This window comes from Anolis carolinensis, chromosome 3, assembly GCF_035594765.1.
Source record: "Anolis carolinensis isolate JA03-04 chromosome 3, rAnoCar3.1.pri, whole genome shotgun sequence".
Classification (NCBI taxonomy): domain Eukaryota; kingdom Metazoa; phylum Chordata; class Lepidosauria; order Squamata; family Dactyloidae; genus Anolis; species Anolis carolinensis.
This window is the reverse complement of record NC_085843.1, coordinates 242,926,186-242,947,090: the sequence shown is the minus strand read 5'-3', so window position 1 is coordinate 242,947,090 and position 20,905 is coordinate 242,926,186. Positions and strand designations below refer to the sequence as shown.

General features: G+C 40.0%; 2 protein-coding genes across 5 annotated transcripts in view; one reads left to right on the top strand and one right to left on the bottom strand.

The window, feature by feature from the left end:
* thap4 (THAP domain containing 4) overlaps positions 1-12,051 on the bottom strand; it is a 30,729-nt gene extending 18,678 nt beyond the window's left edge. Inside the window, exons 1-2 of one of the 2 annotated variants that reach the window (XM_003218319.4) lie at positions 11,804-12,051; positions 5,039-6,192 (exon numbers count right to left, since the gene is read on the bottom strand). In XM_003218319.4, the coding sequence (XP_003218367.2) occupies positions 5,039-6,192; positions 11,804-11,886 (1,237 nt within the window). In that variant the 5' untranslated portion in view covers positions 11,887-12,051. Of the gene's footprint in view, positions 1-2,374; positions 2,518-5,038; positions 6,193-11,803 lie in introns of those variants that run through there. The other variant, XM_008106339.3, reaches the window with a different exon arrangement.
* Positions 12,052-12,822: 771 nt separating this feature from the next.
* Positions 12,823-20,905, top strand: part of atg4b (autophagy related 4B cysteine peptidase) — a 30,584-nt gene continuing 22,501 nt past the window's right edge. The window contains exon 1 of one of the 3 annotated variants that reach the window (XM_062976516.1): positions 12,823-12,957. Coding sequence is in view for 1 of the 3 variants with exons in the window: in XM_003218350.4 (XP_003218398.2) it covers positions 13,151-13,160 (10 nt within the window). In the remaining 2 variants the exon portion in view is untranslated. Of the gene's footprint in view, positions 12,958-13,013; positions 13,161-20,790; positions 20,814-20,905 lie in introns of those variants that run through there. The other 2 variants (XM_003218350.4, XM_062976517.1) reach the window with 2 other exon arrangements.

Genomic DNA, 20,905 nt, shown 5'->3' with positions numbered 1-20,905 from the left:
CCTGCTCCAGGGACAAACCCTAAATTTGCTCGACAACATATATGGTCCTTTGTTTTATCTTTATATTTCAACTGTTGTATTTAGCTTCAAGCCATAGTGCTGTTGTTATTGTTATTACCTACAACAAAGAGCTCTTTTTGCATAAATCAATTGTTGCGCAGCTATAATTCACACCAGGGGCAACATGGTTTAGCCATTTCCTTGCATTTCTTTTTATTTAAAAACCAGGAAACCCTGCACAAACGTTTTAAAAAACTATGCCAGATGCTACCACGCCTTTTTCTTTCACTAACTTTCTTACACGAAGGGCAACAAATTTTCATATAAAAACTAATGGGGGAGGGGAGAGATTTAAACTTTTACTGCATGTTAATCCTGATCCAGATTCAGCCCCCACACATTTATCCTATTGTAAACAACATAAGCATGTGTTTAATATTCCCAGGGACAGAAGACAAAGCTGCCAATAGACCTCAGCGAAGGAAGTAAAGAATTTAATTTAGCTGGAATTGGGCATGTCTACCCCAAAAACAAAACAAAAGAGAAATGCCAAGAACAAAAAACAAACAACACAGCCCAATAATGACTGGATACAAAATGCTTTGATAGCAAAAATAAATAAATAGCAAATTCAATTTTTCTAGCCTGTGGAAGCCTCATCACGGTTGCATAAGACAGAAACAGAAGCAGATCAATGTAATTCTAAGAATTCGTTTGAGAAACCAACTCTAACATAGGGGAAATGCTGAAAGGATCTAATTATAATTCAATGGCACCCAATACTGACAGAGAGGCAAAATGTCAGCTAGGCTGGAGGTAAGATGATACAACATGGACAAGGGAGGAAAAGTCACATAAAACTAAGGAGTGATTGAACACTTGTTTGAATATGATTGTTTTTATTCAGATGGAATGAATTTGGAATAGAACTGAGGGCTTCCCAGAGACATCAACAGAAAAATAGAAAAAGATTTTAATACAGTAGAGCTAGGCAAAGGGGTGTTGAGTATAGTGATCATCCCAAAATGACAAAATAAAGAAAATCCTAAATTGGGGGGGGGGGGGGGGTAAACAAAGTCCTGAACAGAAGCCCTACACATAGTAATGCGTACTAGAAAATTCACAGCAAACCAGTGATTCCGACCATGAAAGTCTTCAACAACACAATATGTACTATACACAAGAACAAATCAGAACTCAATAGCCACGGTTAGAACATCCCATATCTTTTACAGTGATGGAAGAGACAGGGAAACCTGAAACTCTTTAGAGGTTGGAATACAACTTCCTTCACCCCTGGTCACTGGACATTTTGTTGAGTCAAACAAGAGATGCAGCTCAATTATGTTTTCAGGGCCACAGGTTCCCTGCCTTTCATTATTTGATTGGGACAAACTCACAAAGTTTTCATCATCATATTATTCTTCACACATAGGTTATGACAACTTCCATCAAGCAATTTGAGAAGCAAAGCGAGATTGCATCCTTCCTGTCGAATCTGAACTAAGCACTTGCTGGTCACAGACATTAGTTGCACAATTATATAATGAAATATACATAAAGCTTACTGATTAAAAATCAGTAACTGAACATGTGTTGTGTGCCAATGGCGACCCCTAAGGTGACCTCATTACAGGATTTTCTTGGCAAGATTGGTTCTATAAACAATTTGAGTCATCAACTTCACACACCTACATGAATGTCTTATCTGCAAACATCATACTTAGGTAAAGGTAAATACTTTAAAAATTGTGGAATTACAGATCTGTTCAATACATTCTTTTTGGCTGATCTTAAGAAAAATTGGAGCTGGAGATATATGTATATGTTGAAAAATCAAATCTGAAAATGGACTGCAACGCTAACTATGTTTCCTTCACCACAAACAGAAGCCCAAGAACTAAACAAACAACATGTGAAACATTATTGTTCACGTGTTCACTTTCCTACTTAAGAGATGCTTAAGAAAGCACATAGTAGCATCTGGTATGAGGTAGAAGAAAAAAACAGCAGGAGAGCATAAAATGATTGAAAGTAGAAGATTGTAAAATCCTACCCTGCCACCTCCAATTAAAAGTTAATGAATAGTGAAAGGCTACTGAATAACCTAGATCAATCGTTGGTGAAGACTGAGACAACATGCCCAGTTTTGGACACAGACTCGGGAGCAAACTGGAAACTAATGAAAGCTACCAAGGACACATTTAAGGATCTGGATTGAAGCAACATCTTTTTAATAACAAAGATTGAAAACAGTAGCCTGCAGAATCATTCAATAGGCACAAAAGAGAAGCTCAGATGAAACCTAACTTTCCCCTTTCAGAATATCTTAGTATGGTACTTTCATTAAAATATTAACTACATTAGACAGTACCTGTAATTTTTTCATTGCTGGCCATATCTTGCTCTACTAATTTTAGCTTGTTCAATCTTGAATCCCTCTTTCCTTAGTCTCCAGAAAATGCTGTGCACAGCTCAGCAGGACAAGACAGGAAGTAACCTGAGACTGTACAAAGGTTACCCCAGTGTTTTCTGGGACTTGTAGTTTAGTTTAAGCAAGCTCTATGAAAATGACATACAAGTGTGTGACTTAACTCTTTTTTCCCCATTGGCTCTCACAGATTAAGGAGACTTATTCACAAGCACAATAAACGAGAAACTTGCAGTTTCAGGTTCTAATATAACAGGTTTTGAAATGCAAGGCAGAGGCAAAAGCAAAAAAATAGAAAGTCATGCTGGTTAATCTGAATGTTTACAGTCAGTATAGTTTGCTAGTAAACTCAAACCGGCTAGCCTTTGCTCCTTTAATTGGCAGCTAAAGAGGCGGGAAGCTTTTTGTCAATAAAAAACAGACAAATTCCAGCCAGTAAACCAAAATGTTATTACTATTTGATCCTATTTTATTTGGAAAAATGTCAAATTCAATTTCAAGCTCTAGCTTCCCAATCTTTTAGTCAACGCCTACATGTGCCTGTCTAATCGGATACATAAATTTTTAAAGACCTCTCAATTTCAAAAACAAAGCAAAATAAAGCAACACACAATGAGAAATAACCAATAACAAGCAATTAAACACATCTTAAAATTATAATATCCCTGCAAAAAAGTTGCAACTAGACAAGAAAACAACAATAGGGAAGAAAAGTCAACATCGTATATTTTAAAAAAAAGATAAATATGGCTTTAAAAGTCATAGGATTCATTGGGTGGCTCTCTCAAATAGATGTAAGATAGGCACCACAACCAAAAAGGCTTTATTTTAGTGCACACTTGGGCCCCATCTACACTGACCATTTAATGTATTTAGAAGCTAGTTTCAAACTGTGGCAGCCAGACAACACACTTCCACAAATGCATGCAAAACAAAGCCCTTAATGTGCATCAGTGCTCTGTGGTTTGTGTAACTACCACCATCTGGATCTCAAATTGGTTTCAGGATTTCCTATGTAATCCTTTGCCCTGCGAAATCACTTTTTAAAATAGTTTTGAAACTGCATTAAATGGCCAGTGGAGCTGGGGCCCTTGTTTAGAATCATTAGGAGCAAAAGCAAGGCTTCTTATATTGACCAGAGTGCATTAGCTGGTCCATAAAATCAGACAACATTTATTCCACTGAGAGACTGCGTGGTGCAATGGTTCAAGTGTTGGACTAAAGCTCTGGGAGAGCAGGGTCCAAATGCCCGCTTGGCCTTGGCAACCCAGTGGGTGACTTCGGGTAAGCTGAATTCTTTAATGCTCACGGAAAGGCAGAAGCAAACTTCCATTGAACAAATCTTGCCAAGAAAATACCTTAATGTTGCCAGATGCTGTATATCACTTAATGAAACATAGCTACAACAGTAAATGAGTGCACAATATAAGACAGGGGCAAAGTAAAATACCTTATGTACACACCTTATGATACCTAATAGATTTTTTCCCTTTCATTCTTATATGCAATCACTAAGATGAGTCATGGTGCAGGTGAAGACCTGTGTCCTGATTTTTTGTTTCATAAACATAACATAGCTAAAACTGTATGTTATTCAACTGTTACATCAATCAGTGGGATCATTTTGTTGCAATGGCCTAAGCCCAGCAATGGTTTAATACATTATGTTGTTTCTATACATACTGCATGATCCAATCTGGTGGTAAATATAACCTGTTATGTACCCCAAGAAAGCCTTCAGAAGAAAAGTAAAATCTTGGCTCTGAGATCAGGCTTTCGGTGATTACTACATTGAAATAATTGACTTGGAATATGTAGAATGACGACAGAATGGCCTTGGACTATAATTTTTGGATGGCGTGATTTTAATATTAAATGTAATGTTTTTAAATGTTTAATATGTACTAATATGTACTAATTTTAATTCAATTATTTAAGTTTGCTCTTTTTATGTGTTTTAAAGCATCTAATTGTTGCCATATGTAAGCCACCTTGAGTCCCTGCGGGGTAGAGAAAGGTGGGGTAGAAATTGGGTAAATAAATAAATACCCCAAGAAAATGGGATGAATATTCATATGCAATGATATGACAGATAAGCTTAATTTCTAAGCATTTTAAACTACTCCACTATGTTGGCTTTCCTATACCTGAATAAGATATTGCAAATATGAAAGCAACAGCTAAACTACCTTGAAAAGGTACTTAGAGACAGTATGTTTCTTTAGAGCACTGCTTCTTAAACTGTGGGTCCCAAATGCCTTAGCTCAATGTTGGAGTCACAAAATTGGCAACAGGAAAAAAATTCTGAACACTACCCATTTACATAAATCTGTTAGCAATACAGTGGACTCTGCAATAAATGTTCCAGCTGTACTCCACAAAAAGGAAAATTAGCCTGCTTAGCAAGCCTTGCAAACACTGATTTTTTAAATCAGTAATGTTTGTTTTCTTCTACCTATTTTATATATCTTAAATACTTGGGGCTGTGTAAAATGTTCTTGAGCAGAAAGATATAATGAGTGGGAAAAGTTTAAGAAGCCCTACTCTAGACAATTTCATATTGTAACCTCAGTTTGCCTCAGCTGTGAGAGTGCAGAAGATACTGACCACAGTCCTGGGATAACAAGTTGCTCAGGAATGGGAAATTGATCCTCTTCAGTTCATCTAGTTTTTCCTTCAGTTTGCGAACTTGGCTGTCGGAGCGGCTGATCTTCTGCCTCAACTGCTTCAGCTCCCCATTCTTCTTCTCCACTTGCTCCCTCAAGCAGCATACTTGACTCTTGCTCTGTCTGGAGGAGAAACAGTACGAATGGAGGGAGTCAATGAGCTTGCAGGCTCCCGAGGCAGACATGATGACCTCATTGATGGACATGGGGTTGGCGTCAGTCTCTCCCTTTTCGCCAATCACGGCTTCTGCCGCCGGTTTAGGGGTCAGATCAGTCGGGGATGCGGAAATACTTTGGGAAGGTTTCTGGGGTATAGCCGTCAGAGAGGAAGTAGAAGTGGCTTCAGTTAAATTAGTGTCCTGCTCCACAATGTTGCTACTACAGCGTGGCTCCATGCTCCTCCTCAACCGTTTCCTTTCTACTTGCTCCTTTGGCAGAGATGATCTCTCTCTGGTGTGTTTGGAGAAAAAGCTGTAGGAGTGAAGGGAGCCAATAAATTTGCATGCACCCGAAACTGATGGCGTGAAGTCATCTTCTGATACCCCGCTTTTGTCCATTTTCAAGCTCCCAGTGTTAATAATCATTTCAGAACACTCACCTATGGAAAGTTTTTCTGGCTTATTTTGTGTCACTTTTGTGACTAAATTATCTGCCAACATCCTCCTAAGGGAACCTTCGAGTTGGACCTGGAAGGTTTCTCCCTGTTCAGACATGGATCCAATTTCAGCTTGAAGTGTGACTTGTTCCATTGCTTCAGTCCCTTCCACTATCAAGTCTTGGCCAGATGATAAGACTCCATCAACTACCTCACAGCCGCTTTCCTTTGCTTGATACCCATCTCCCTGCAGAGTATGGTTTATTATCTTTCTCCTCCTTTTGACAAAATCCCTGCTATCTCCCCTTTTCTCTGAAAGCTGGAAAATAGTTGGCACAGCTGTGGGTTTCAACAGTCGATGCTGGTCCTCCAGCCGTTTTGAGAAGCTGTCCTTAGTGAAATGCTCACTGCAGAGAAAGGAGTATTTGGTGGGAGTCCAGCTGTCTCTCTGAACTGCTTTCAACCATTGGATTAATCGCTTTGAATCCTTTAATGGAAACCTTGAAAACAGTATGGAAGAAAAAAAGAGTTAATATACTATGTTTTTAAAAAATTATATATTTTTTATTTTAGGACATACACATACACAACATTTCCAATTCCCACCACGAGGATTATTTTCTTTTACATATTAATCCTTTTTGAGACAATCCTTATAGATTTAGATACTATATAACATTTGTATCCTATTTCTTATGTCCTGATCTCTAGACTTATTCATAATATAATTCTTGACCCGGTTCCATCTTTCTTCAACTTCTCACATTCTGTTTTCATTATCTTTTGAATCATTTAATTTTACATCCATAATTTTGAATTCTATTTGATCCACCATATACTAATACCATTTATTTACTGTCCACTTTGATTTGTTTTTCCATCCCAATACTATCACCGCTTGTGTGCACTCAAATATTGCTTCCTTTATTTCCCTGTAATTTCTCATTCCCTCTCTTTGTATTAAGCCACCATTTCTTTTGTTATCACCCAATTGATTCCTTATATTTGGTTTGACCCATTTTGTATAGTCTGCCAAAAGTACTGTACCTGTTCGCATTTCCACATCATGTGCATAAATTGCCCTTTCTGTTGACATCCATGACAGCACTGACTGCTCCCCTTTTTATAATAATACGCTAATTGACAGGGTGTGTGATACCACTTATGTAATATTTTCCTCCTCATTTCTCTTACTTTTGTATTCCTTGTCATCCCTATTGTCTCTACCACTTGTCTCATATCTTGTTCTATAATTTGTAACTCCGTTTTCCACATACTTTTCCAGTCCCATATTGTACACTTGTCAGCCTCTATTAGCATTGTATAGAAAAAAAAAGAATTACTATGTGTGACTTCTTTTCTTGGAAACATAATAGCATGAAGCTAAGAAAACAGAAATTTCTACAAGACACTCTTATGTACTATTGTTCATTTAATAGACTTATAGTGCATCTTCCAGGTACAAAATTCCTCAAGAATGCTGGACTGTTTTAACTGAGTTTTAATTTACTCATTCATTTTAAATATGGATTTTTAAACTAGCTTTCAAAGGTTTTTGAAGATTATTATTTGATACAGAAACACACATAAATACACACTGTACAGCTTCCTTATTCATGGATTCAGTATTTGTGGATACACCTACAAAACAAATGCTCCTTGGAAGTGTTTGTGGGCCTCTCTAGATCCTCCAGTGCAATACTATGACATTTTCAGGCCCAAATATAGTCAAAACATAGGGCTCACAATTATAAATAGTTTCATATATTAGTGTATGTGTGTGTTGGAATGTATCCCACACAGGGGAGTAGAATTTCAAAAAAATTAATGATCACAGATATTGTCACTTGCAAACAAGATTTATAACCTAGCCAAGTGATTTTAAACAAAAAGCTTCAAAATCTGACGGGCTTCACTTACAAAGAACTAAGTCATACACTAAAGGTACCAACAAGAAGAAAATCCTGGTAACCTCACACTTAATTTTTCAAAGCAAAGGGCTCTATAATCTAGATCTCGTAGACAGATCTTAAGGCATAAGCAATTAGCAACTAATCAAATTGTAGCTCATTTTCATCAATCAGAAATATTTACCTGTCCAAACAGAGAACTATAATTAGAAGCTAGATATCCATATTTACCTCAAAACATATTCTGTTATTTAGATACTTTAAAAATATTGTACGTGTATCATGTACTCGGATCTAGCAGGCCAAAACAATGCCACAAATAAGTCTGCCTACAGTACAACATCCTGATATTAGCTAGCCGTCTTTCCTTCTTCATTCATTTCCAGCTTCTAGTGGTTTCTCATTTACAATTGATGCTTTGGTCAGGATACAGAAACAATAGATGTTACAAAATATTTCATTGTTTCTACACAGACGTCACACCAAATTCCAGACTGGGAGTTACAGTGCAATCCTTAAGATGTTTACATTGTGTTCAGTGGGACTTAGTCCCCAGTAAGAATGTGCTTCCCATGAGCTGGTTTACGAAGGCACACAGCCTCTAATACTGGAGAAAAACAAGGAGGAGGTGATACATAGCTGTCTTGTCTACTTTTAATAGCCATGTCTATCATTAATTTGCTAAACTCTCTTCTACAGCAGTCCAGGGTGGCAGCCATCACATCTTATGGCAGCAAATTCTAGAGTTTAACACTATTCGCCATGTAAACAGGTAACAAAATAGTTATGACCATTGCTCCGCCACCACCTCTATCATGGAAATGTTAAACAGATATAAAACAAAGCAGACAAGCAGTCCTAAACCATGATTTCCCTATATTTATACGAGTTTTAAATTATAATTAAGAGAAAACTGTGGTCGATATGATGCAATGTCTAAATCAAGCATCTGTTCCAACAGTTGTTTTAAGGCATCATCCATCCCATCCGAGGAAGCAACACAGTGAGGTCACTATAAAAGTTTGGCAAGTGGTGATGCTTAAATCCGCTAAACCTATTAAAATATGTTCAATTTATAGACAATCTATAGATTTATAGAATATTAAAATATGCTCAATTTATAAACAGATTTATAAACAGATACAGAATGGTCTTAAAATAATATGAACATAATAAAATAATATGATAGGATTATTGAAAGTACAGTAATTGGACTTTTATAGATAAGAGTTTCTAAACAATATCTAATGTATGTGTGCAGATGGTCTTAGAACTGATACTATTATTGGTGTTGTGTGTTTCTGACTTACAGCAATTGCAAGGTGACCTTAAACAGGGCTTTCTGGATGCTATAATGCCAGAGGGGAAATCCCCATGGAAAGACAGGTTTTGCAAAAGCAATTGCCCGTATGAATTAAATGGAGTGATTACCCACATAACTTTACTTTCAGAGAGAATATAGCTCCTGAATCAGAAGAGCAAAGAAAAAACATGGCATGGACATTACCTCATAAATTTTTAAAAACACCTAACAGACTACAATCCTATGGGCCAGAATAATGGATTACAAAGAGGATCTTGCTTTCTCAACTGGCAATAAAATCTCCAGGTTTTATGTGAAGCTCACACAATAGCCTTTTACTTCCTCAATTTGGTTTTAGAAACAACTTGAAGGCACACAACAAGAGCTTTGCATATTCTCACCATTTAGCAATCTTTGCTTTCTAATTGAATGGGCGTGCAATTCAGTGCATCCTAACTTTAGACAGGATGCTTGTCACCAACGTTATTCACTTTTTAACAATGAATCATCTTTACCAATGAATCATTTTCATCAAGAAATTCCTTCTACCTGTTTTGGGAGTTGCTAGGTAGGATTAATCCACTATAATGATGCCTCACCTACCTTAACAGGATCAAGGGCCCTTTCAGACAGGTCCTATATTCCAGGATCTGATCTCAGGTTTTCTGCTTTAAATTGGATTATATGAGTCTGCACTGCCAGATAAACTGGGATAAACAGAAACCCTAGGATCAGATCCTGGGATATAAGGCTTGCCTGGAAGGGGCCCTAGTTTTCCAGCTGCACCACCACTACTACTACTACTACTACTACTACTACTACTACTACTACTACTACTTCTTCTCCTTCTCCTTCTCCTTCTCCTTCTCCTCCTTCTCCTTCTCCTTCTCCTTCTCCTTCTCTTAAAGCAATACCCAAAAGGTCTTTTCCTTCAGGAAAGGCTCCAAGATGTTGTCCATCCGCAGGTCTGCTTCGCACTTGAACACAAATTGATTTCTCTACCTGGATGACCCTCGTGGCGTCTTCCAACTCTTACAATTCTGTGGACAGTCAGGTAGACCTGACTGCAACAGGGATGTGATTACCTATTTACAAACCCACATCTCACCCCCAAAGGCAAGGCTTGCTTTCATGCCACAGAACTGCTTGGACTAGCAAGAGAGCCTTGCCATCAGTAAGAGAATGCAGACAAATCCTTGGGAATAAAAGTATTTTCGAATTGGGAATAAAGGCAGTCCCCAAGTTACGAACAAGACAGTTTTCCAGCCTGTATGACCATGTTCCAGAAAGAACTCTTCTCTGCTTGAGGCAAGTGTGAACAGGGACACAGACAACAAAACAAACACCACAGGAGTGTAAACCAGGCCTGGGCATACTTGGGCCCTCCAGGTGTTTTGGACTTCAACTCCCACCATTCCTCACAGCCTCAGGCTCTTTCCTTTCCCCCCAGCTTGATTAGCATTGAATAGCCCTGCAGCTTCAAAGCCTGGCTGCTTCCTGCCTGGGGAAATCCTTTGTTGGGAGGTATTCGCTGGCCCTGATTGATTCTTGTCTAGAATTTCCCCGTTTTTTAGTGTGGCTTTTTATGTACTGTTCCGATTTTAGAGTTTTTTTTTTTTTAAATACTGGTAGCTAGATTTTGTTCATTTTCATGGAATTGTCTTTTTGTTGGAATTGTCCACATGCTTGTGGATTTTAATGGCTTCTCTGTGTAGTCTGACATGGAAATTGTTAAGAGTGCTCCAGCATTTCTGTGCTCTCAAATAACGTGCTGTATCCAGGTTGGTTCATTAAGTGCTCCGCTATGGCTGACTTCTCTGGTTGATATAGTCTGCGGTGCCTTTGATGTTCCTTGATTCGTGTTTCCCCCAGGCAGGAAGCAGCCATGTTTTGAAGCTGCAAGTCCATTAAATGCTAATCAATGTGGCCAATTGGAACATTCACACTTTCCTCCAACAGACAAGAGTTCTGTGTTCACAAATAATATCCTGTGTCCAGGTTGGTTCATCAAGTGCTCTGCTACGGCTGACTTCTCCGATTGGATTAGTCCTCAGTGCCTTTCATGTTCCTTGGTTCGTTTGGGCAATGCTGTGTTTAGTGGTCCCTATGTGGACTTGTCCACAGCTGCATGGTATACGACCAGCCAGGCCTTGAAACTGCAAATCATGGTGGCAAATTGGAACATTCACACATGCTTCAAGAAAACAAGAGTTCTTTCTCCCACCCTGGACATTCCACAGATATATAAACCCCACTTACCTAGTTTCCAACATAGCTCAAACTCTGAGGATGCCTACCATAAATGAGTGCGAAAGTCAGGCGAGAATGCTTCTGGAACATGGCCATACAGCCTGGAAAACTCACAGCAACCCAGCGATTCCGGTCATGAAAGCCTTCGACAACACAAGTCAGGTTCTGTAGGTTTGTTGTTAAGCTGAATTTGTTTGTAAGTGGGAACAGGTACATTTTGTAAGTGTAACCCTAGTCAATTATAGGGAGCTTTGGATAGTATAGTGAAGGATTTACACCAGGCCTGGGCTAACTTGGGCCCTCCAGGTGTTTTGGACTTCAACTCCCATCATTCCTCACAGCCTCAGGCCCTTTCCTTTTCCCCCTCAGCCGCTTAAGCGGCCAGACCTGGTTTACACTCCTGTGGTGTTTGTTTTGCTGTCTGTGCCTCTCTTCAGAAGATGTCACCTCACTTTCTGTCACTGTGTTTGCTGGATTCTGAACAATGTGGCTTGTTGTGGAGACAAGGATTGGTGAGAAAGCTTCAGTGGAGACACCTTTTCTTGGAGCGGGCCCACCCTTTTGTCTCAGGCCCTGAGCGAAGACGCGTGTCTGGCCAGGGTCGTGAGGAGGGGCCTTCCCGTGACGTGAGGCGGGCCCCCGAGTTACCTGTGGAAGGAGACGGCGGCTGGGCCCCGGGAGGCCTTGCCCTGGCGGTTGGAGCAGTGCAACGCCGCGCAGCAGATGACCATCTCCGGAGGCCGCAGTGGCAGCGACGAGCCTCTCCTTCCTTCTCTCTCTCTGTCTGTCTCGCTTTCCCCGGCGTCACTCCCCTCGCCCGCCGTACAGCAACATGGAGGAGCCAGCCGAGTCACAGCTGTCGCGCCACGCCCCAAAGGGCCACTTCCGTACGGCCGTAAAATAAGCATGCGCGTGACGTCACCGCCGCGCCTCCATCCATACGCTGACCCCTCCTTTTTGTCTCTCTCTCTCTCTCTCTCTTGCCGTACAGCAAGATGGAGGACCCCTGGCAGCGTCACACACTCCACTTCCGTACGGAAAAGAGCAGCCACATATCCGATGGGCTGAACCTCAAAAGGAGTACGTGACGTCATCGTTGCATTTCTCTCCCACCCATCCCCCCCTTTTGTATTTATATACCTCCCCAACTAATCAATCAAAACATTATTTCTATCCCGCCCCATCATCCCGTGGGGACTCACAGGCATAATTCAAAGGATTCCCCCAGGCAGTAAGCAGCCAGTCCTTGAAGCTGCAAGGTGGCCTATTGCTACATTAACACTTGCCTTCAACAGATAAGAGTTCTTTTTTCCTCATCCTTGACTTTCCACAGATATATAAACACTTTATGTGCCTAGTTTTCAGCACACCTCACAACATCTGAGGATGCCTGCCACAGATTCAGGGGAAACGTCAGGAGAGAATGCTTCTGGAACATGGCCATACAGCCTGGAAAACTCACAGTAACCCAGTGATTCCGGCCATGAAAGTCTTTGACAACACATAATTTATTATTTATACATACAAATACAAAAGGACCCCTACTTATTAAGACTGATGCTCTGACGTGTTGAGGACGCTATATTGGGTGGGGCTTGTGAAGGGTGCGTACAACAATATGGCGCCCCCCTTGCGCTTTTCACCGTTCTCACTCTTTGCCGCTTCTACGTTTCCGAGGGGATAAGGAAACACACTGGGGGACGGTCACGATTTATTTCCACTTCTGAAGGAGAAGAAGTCCGAGCGGAGTGGGCCCGTTGAATAGGGTTATGCTGTCCGTACAGCAAAATGGCACCCCCCAGGTGAGCAGAGTCAGAGCTGTGGTGCAGAAGAGCTTGCTGACCTTTGCATGCGGCCTATCCCGGACGCGGATGGGCGGAGAGGCGCCTCGTGATTGGTTCAGAGCGGCGCCGTCGGGGCCAGTGGGCTAGAGTGTCCGTGAGGAGAGGGGCAGAGAGAGCCGTGGCCGTCCCTGAAGCCTGAGTTGGGGGCAGGATGGACGCGGGTGAGGCTGAGGGGTGGAAAGGGAGGGGGCAGAGGGGGGCTCCTTTGGGTTGGGCTGGAGGAATGAAGGGAGGAGGAGGGGCGGGGTGCTTTCAGGCTACTGAGAAGTCCCCAAACAGTGTGGCCAAAAGGGAGACATTTGGGCCCTCTCGCCCCCTTTCATGCTGCTGTCTGTCTGTGTTGACTTAGAGCGCATCTCCACTGTAGAACAGGCCTGGGCAAACTTGGGCCCTCCAGGTGTTTTGGACTTCAACTCCCACAATTCCTAACAGCCGGAAGGCTGTTAGGAATTGTGGGAGTTGAAGTCCAAAACACCTGGAGGGCCCCAGTTTGCCCAGGCCTGCTGTGGAATGAATACAGTTTGGCATGGCTCAAAGCAACGGTGTTCTGTCAGTTATAGCTCCTTCTTTGCCAATTACAACTCCCAGGACCTCATAGCATTCAGCCAGGGTAGTTCAAGTGGCGGCAAACTGAATAAATTCTGCAGTGTGGATGTGCCCCACATCTTGCCACGCTGTTGCCTCACAAAACAGTATGCCTCTTAAATGAAACTGTTGATGTTTCCTCATTATAATTTCCTGCCCTAAACTCTTGACTAGTGAGTCAGGGGAATTGTATAAAGTTCAAAAGGACTGAAGTAACTGAGGGCACTCTTGGAAGTTTCTTGTTTCAGGCCTTGGAAGTGGAAATGTATCCTACACAAGTGCTGATCTATATATGGGAGATACTGTATGTATATATATATATGGTTTATGTATACCATATATATGGGGTGTATGTATATATGAAAATCTTATACACACAACATGTATATATATGTATATACACACACACAGACATCATATATATACACACACACACACACACACATATATATATACACACACATACACACACCATTTATTTATTTATTTATTTAAAACATTTATATTCTGCCCTTCTCACCTTGAAGAGGACTTAGGGTGGAGCACAACATATATACGGCAAACATTCAATGCCAGAGCATAAAATAAACCATATACATACATACATACATACATACATATATATATATATGTAATAACTAAAATTAGTTATTTTCACATTAAAATCATTATTTAAAACTATCACAAGTCAGCCGTAAAATTTCGTATATATACCATATATAAACCCAAGATTTGTGTAGGACACTCATCTCACACACACACATATATACACACACATATACATCCATACCTATAGAAGAGTTGGTTTATATATGGGATTTTCTTGTGTGTGTGTGTATATATATATATATGAAGGTAAAGGTTTCTGCTTGACATTAAGTCTAGTCGTGTCCAACTCTGTGGGGTTGTGCTCATCTCCATTTCTAAGCTGAAGAGCTGGCGTTGTCAGGTATTGTTGTTGCTCTCTCTCTCTCTCTCTCTGTGTGTGTGTGTGTATATATATATATATATATATATATATAGACATACATACAAGAAGGTGGGTCAAAAAGCTCCTGTGGCATAAAATTGTTATGAATGAACATATAACAGCAGAAGTTGCTACAGATCATAGCCTGAACTACCCTCTACACAAAACAACCGTTCAACATTTTTGGACCTCTGAAAGACAAGCTACGTAATTTCAGATTCAATGATTTGAATGACATTAAAACAGCTTTAAAATGAAGGGTCATGAAGCAAAACCCTGAATTTTTCCAAAATGGTTTTGATACCTGGGTTAAACGATGGTGCAAATGTTTACAAATTGATGATGACTATGTTGAAGAGTAGTTTTGTGTAGAGAATAGTTCAGGCTATGATCTGTAGCAAGTTCTTACGTTATATGTTCATTCATAGCATTTTTATGACACAGGAGGTTAAACTTTTTAATCCACCCGCGTGTATATAATGGAGGAGGGATATTTTCAAACTGTGAATGATTGAACCCATCAATGTGGAGCACCAACTGTATCTTACCTGTCAGAAGTACAAGAGGGTGTATCTACACTGTAGAATTAATGTAGTTTGACACTACCTTAACTTCCATTGCTGAATGCTGTGGGATCCTGTGAGGTGCAGTTTGTCTCATCAGCACTGTTTGGCAAAGAAGGCTAAAGACCTTGTAAAACTACAAATCCAATGACTCTATAGCATTGAGCCATGGCAGTTAAAATATCAAAATGAATTAATTCTACAGTCTCAGTGCCTCTGCACTCAGTGCAGAAAAGTTCCTATAAGAATGATAAGGAATAATGTTAAGAATATGATCGTATCCTTGTTCTTTATCTCTGCTTTCACTCACCAGGTGAAGAAATACATTGTATTCTTCAGTCTGAAGCTGTTGACTTTTCTAAACAAAATAACAAGGATTAAAAATGCACAATTGTGGGACTGTGCTGCTTAGTAGTAATTCAGGCTATTCAGTTTTGTTTGTTGGTTTGTGTGTGTTTTGTTTTTTAAAAAACAACAACAACCCACAAAAAAGGCTAAATGCATGGATAACATCATGTCTCTTGAGATACTAAATCAATTGCTGATGTCTAGTGTTTCAGATTTTGCAGTGACCTTTTGCTCTCTTCAGCTTTTTGTTGACATTTTAAAGAGCGTTTAACAATATGTTTTTGTTTGTTTTCAATCCTTCTGATTTCATCCTAATTTTATAATATGGATATATCTTCAGTGCATTGCCATAACATATAGTTCTCTTGAGACTAGCATTATGATGAATGCTCCACTTAACATTGGTTGCTAAGGATGAGTTGTTTGTTGTTAAAAGAAATGAAATAATGGAACAGCAATAGGGGTTGCTTTGTATGCTGGATCTGTCCTTGCAAAGACACTAATGGTGTGTCTTGCTGTGATAACTGACTGTGATTAAAATTGTTATGTTACTAAGATACTTTATCCTCTCCACTCCTTGAGTGTAAGTTTAAAAAAAGAGATAGAACAAGAACACATGATTTGTTTTTATTGGTTTGCTGGTGGTATCTTAATGATCTGTCATGTGTAGAAGTGCAATGGCAATTCTTATTGTTCTTCCTTATTGTGTCAATGTGACATCTCTTCCAGTATTTTACACTTGTTGAACTAGGATTGTTAGTTGTTCCTTGTTCCAAAACAGCCACAGAGAAAACAAAATCATTAGTTTCTGACTCTATAACCCTGCCATGGGCAATTTCAGATGTTTTAATCACGTAAGAAAGCAAACTGGATGCTTCATAATGCCATTTAAGATAATAATCTGAACTGTATGTATCTATAATTCCTGAGGCCATCTGAGCACTCTCTTCTTCAGTGGTTGATATATTTTATCGTAGAGCAGTTATTGCCATATGGCTTTTAATGGACATGACAATAGACTGGGAACAGAATAAAGCCATGTATTTCTATGCCTTGGCCTAGTCATTAATCAAAATGAAAACTGTCAAGAAAAAAAAGAAACTATAAAAGAGCTTGAGGTGAAAAATTACATCATTGAATACTAAAGTCAAACTCATCCATGTCATAATATTTCTGATTTCTTCGTGTGGCTATGAAAGCTAGACAGGGAAGAATGCTGACAGGAAAGAAGAAAGGAGAAACCTGGTGTTATAATGATACCATGGATCCTCAAAAATGAATAAGATGAATAAGTGGGTCAAAGCACAAAGCAAGATTGGATTCTCAGTCAAAATAACTAAACAAAGATTATTCTATTTTGGGAAAATAATGAGACAATGAAGTTGAATGTTTGTATTTTGGGCAAGTGATGAGACAAGAAGATTTATTGGAAAATATGTTAATGTTGAAGGCAGATGAAAGAGATAATGACCATGGACCATCTAGATCAAAGGAGTGAAGTTCTTGAGTTTGCAAAACCTCAGGAGTGCTGTTGGTGACATTGTCTTTTTGAGGTCTCTCCTTGCTAGCGCTACCATGTTGAACACGTAAGAGTAGGATCAGCAGCAGCAACAACACAACACCACCACAATCACCACAATGTATTTAAGGCTAACTCTTCTATAAGACAGTATATTTGGGTGGTTTATGATGGTGTGGTGTAAGGATTCAGGGAGACTGAGGTTCGAATTCCTGAGCAGCCAACCCACTGGGTGATCTTGGACACATCACTCTCTAAGGAAAACAATGGCAAACTTCCACTGAAGAAATCTTGCCAGGGAAACTTTGTGCCGTAGGTCAAAAACAGCTTGAAGGCACGTAACAAATGATTTTAAATCAAGATATCTAGCATTAGATCAACAAATCAGATAATCTTTCTTTTGATTTTTTCTATGATATCTTCTTTAGAAGGAAAGAAATGGCAGGACATCTAGCTGATCTCTGTTTCTATGTATGTTAAACACAAAGACAGCATGTAGCTAAGTGATATCCTTCTTATCTGTGATAAGAGGAGGCTGATGGTTCTTAAATGCACTGTTTAGCAGCAGTGTATATCTTACTCCCCCTTTCTTGAGAAAATTTGTTTGCATAAGTAGCTACTTTAACTTCATTGCTTCATTTGCAAACTGAATGATTAAATGTTCCAGGACCTAAAGTGCGTAAGCAGTGTCCAACTCCACTTAGCTGATCACTGCAGATGAGTGAATCATTGAAAATGTCTCATTATTTGAAAGACATAAGAAAAGGTGGAAAGCTATGTAGAACAAAACATGTAGTTAGAAAGTGCTGATCATCATACATCAAAATATTTTCAGAAATCAGAGTGACTCAAAGACTGCTTTCCTCAACAAACAAAATATAACTTTCAAGTAACTGAAACATTAGCATACAGTTTAGAAAGTTTATTGGTGTTTTTCAAAATGAAATTACAGGTAACCTGGATTACCCTAACAGTGCTTTTTAAACTTTTCCACTTTGGACTCCTTTCCTCCTGAGAGAATGTTACATGACTCTGGGCTTGCTTACTTACTTAGGCGATCCCTTGTAGTTCGAGGATGATGGTCTTCCAGTTGTGGGGTCTTGAGGGTGGGTTCTTAGGTGGCTGAAGAGACCTATTCTTGATCTGCATGTTTTACCGCAGTGAGGACATCGGTTTCCAGGTGGAAGGCAGTCCCGGTTAGGGTTGACTTGACGGGCCTTCCTCTTGGCATGTTTCTCCCTTAAACCTTCCATTCGTGCCTTTTCGAACTCCGTAGCACTGCTAGTCACAGCTGACCTCCAATTAGAGCACTCAAGGGCCAGGGCTTCCCAGTTCTCAGTGTCTATGCCACAGTTTTTAAGGTTGGCTTTAAGCCCATCTTTAAATCTCTTTTCCTGCCCACCAACATTACATTTCCTGTTCTTGAGTTCAGAGTAGAGCAACTGCTTTGGGAGACAGTGATCGGGCATTCAGACAACGTGGCCAGTCCAGCGGAGTTGATGGCGTAGGAGCATTGCTTCAGTGCTGGTGGTCTTTGCTTCCTCAAGCACGCTGACATTTGTCCGCCTGTCTTACCAAGAGATTTGCAGGATTTTTCTGAGGCAACGCTGATGGAAACGCTCCAGGAGTTGAGTGTGATGTCTGTAGACCGTCCATGTTTTGCAGGCGTAGAGCAGGGTTGGGAGGACAATGGCTTTATAAACGAGCACCTTGGTATCTCTATGGATGTCTCGATCATCTAACACTCTCTGCTTCATTCGGAAAAATGCTGCACTCGCAGAGCTCAGGCGGTGTTGTATTTCAGTGTCAATGTTGACTTTTGTGGAGAGGTGGCTGCCAAGGTAGCGGAAATGGTCAACATTTTCTAATGTTACACCATTAAGCTGTATTCCTGGCATTGCAGAGGGAGTAGCTGATGCCTGATGGAAGAGCACTTTGGTTTTCTCGATGTTCAATGAGAGGCCGAGCTTCTCGTATGCTTCTGCAAAGGTGTTTAGAGTGGCATGTAGGTCTTCTTCTGAATGCATACAGACCCTGGGTATATACAAATAGGTATAAACATCAAACATTTACTTATAACAAATCAGCATTTGCATGGCTTGCTAAACAGCTAGGTTTTTCTTTTTTCTGAAGTACAGCTGAAACACTGTAAACATTGCACAAGAGATTTGTGTAAATGTCTGAAACAGCCACTTGGTGATGTTCAGAAAAAAATACAATACCAAATTCTTTGGGACCCCAGCATTGAGTTAAGGGGACTCCATTTAGAGTTGGGACCCACAGTTTAAGAAGCAGTTGTCTTAACATGAATGAGCCCATCCCTTTGCTTTCTCTAATGCAATGGTCAACTGTGGTCCCCTTGGCTGTTTTTAGCGGCTTCTCACATGATCCCTGAACCAATGACTATGTTTGCTAGGGTTGCAGTTTAACATCACAGCAAGAGTGGTTCTCTATCAGTGTGTTTTTAGCCATTGTTTCTCTTAAGAAAGATTCTATCTTGTCTCCATGTTGACCTTGGTGTTTTGCAGTGTGGCTTTTATGGTGAAACATGCCGTATGAAATGTGGCATGCTCAAGGAATTGCACTGGGGCCAGATGGTTCTGACCCCATGTTCCTAATTTACTTGTGTGTATTTGTATCTCTACTGAGAAGGACTCAGCAATCTTTCCTCAGAACCTGTCACATTGAGAGTTACAATCACACAACCCACGAGGTGTGATGCCCTCAAAGGCAAGGTTGCAGACCATGTGAAATTCGAACTGGATGTGTGATCTGGAGATCTCTTGATTTTAGTTTGCATGTAAGAGGCTAAAGAAAAAAGGATGTAATGTTGAGATGTAAATTTACTCCCCGCTCTAACTTTATCTTAACTCGTTTAGACTCATAACAAGAGGGTACATACTACACTTGTTTATTGTCTTTTTTTAACTAAAGGGGCCTAGGATTTTTTCTTGCGATTCGTTTGTCTATACAAGGAGGGTTTGCTTGGCAATACAGTAGAGTCTCACTTATCCAAGCTAAACGGGCCGGCAGAAGCTTGGATAAGCGAGTATCTTGGATAATAAGGAGGGATTAAGGAGAAGCATATTAAACATCAAATTAGGTTATGATTTTACAAATTAAGCACCAAAACATCATGTTATACAACAAAATTGACAGAAAAAGTAGTTCAATATGCAGTAATGTTATGTTGTAATTACTGTATTTATGAATTTAGCACCAAAATATCATGATATATTGAAAACATTGACTACAAAAATGGCTTGGATTATCCAGAAGCTTGGATAAGCGAGGCTTGAATAAGTGAGACTCTACTGTATTTAAAAAAACAGGTCTGTAATACATTGGGAAGGAAGTAAAAATAATGCAAGAAATAATTGTGGGAGTCCTGATGGTTGATTCCTAGCTTGTGTATCAAGTTGTAAAGTTACATTCCACGCAGTTAATGTTCTTGTTAAGTTTTCCACTGCTTTTCCTGACATGCCCAAACCTGTGAGATTTAAACAGAGTAGATCCCAAGCAAGAGTTACTTGTCTAATGGCTTTATGTCAAGTGTCAATATATTGTAAGTCAGGATAATGTGGGAGAGAACACAGTGAAGTTTTCTCAGTACCAAAGCAGCTGAATCTGTCAATGTGCTGAGAAAAATGATTCTGTTGGGGAAATTTGCTCTTCCAGGATGGATAAACATTTGATTATTGCATAGCAACAAAGATGGGAAGAGTAAGGTTACTGATATTTTGTTCTTTATGTCCATATTTGCTCTAAAGTGGGCACATTGATGATCCCCTGGAAAGGGAGCAGAAGACACTTGAGGAACGTTGCAGAGGTCAGGATCAATTTGAATTTCATGTGAATGACTGTTCCATTGCACTTACGTTTCCAAATACATGGATCCAGACTCTGTCTGTGCCCTGCAAT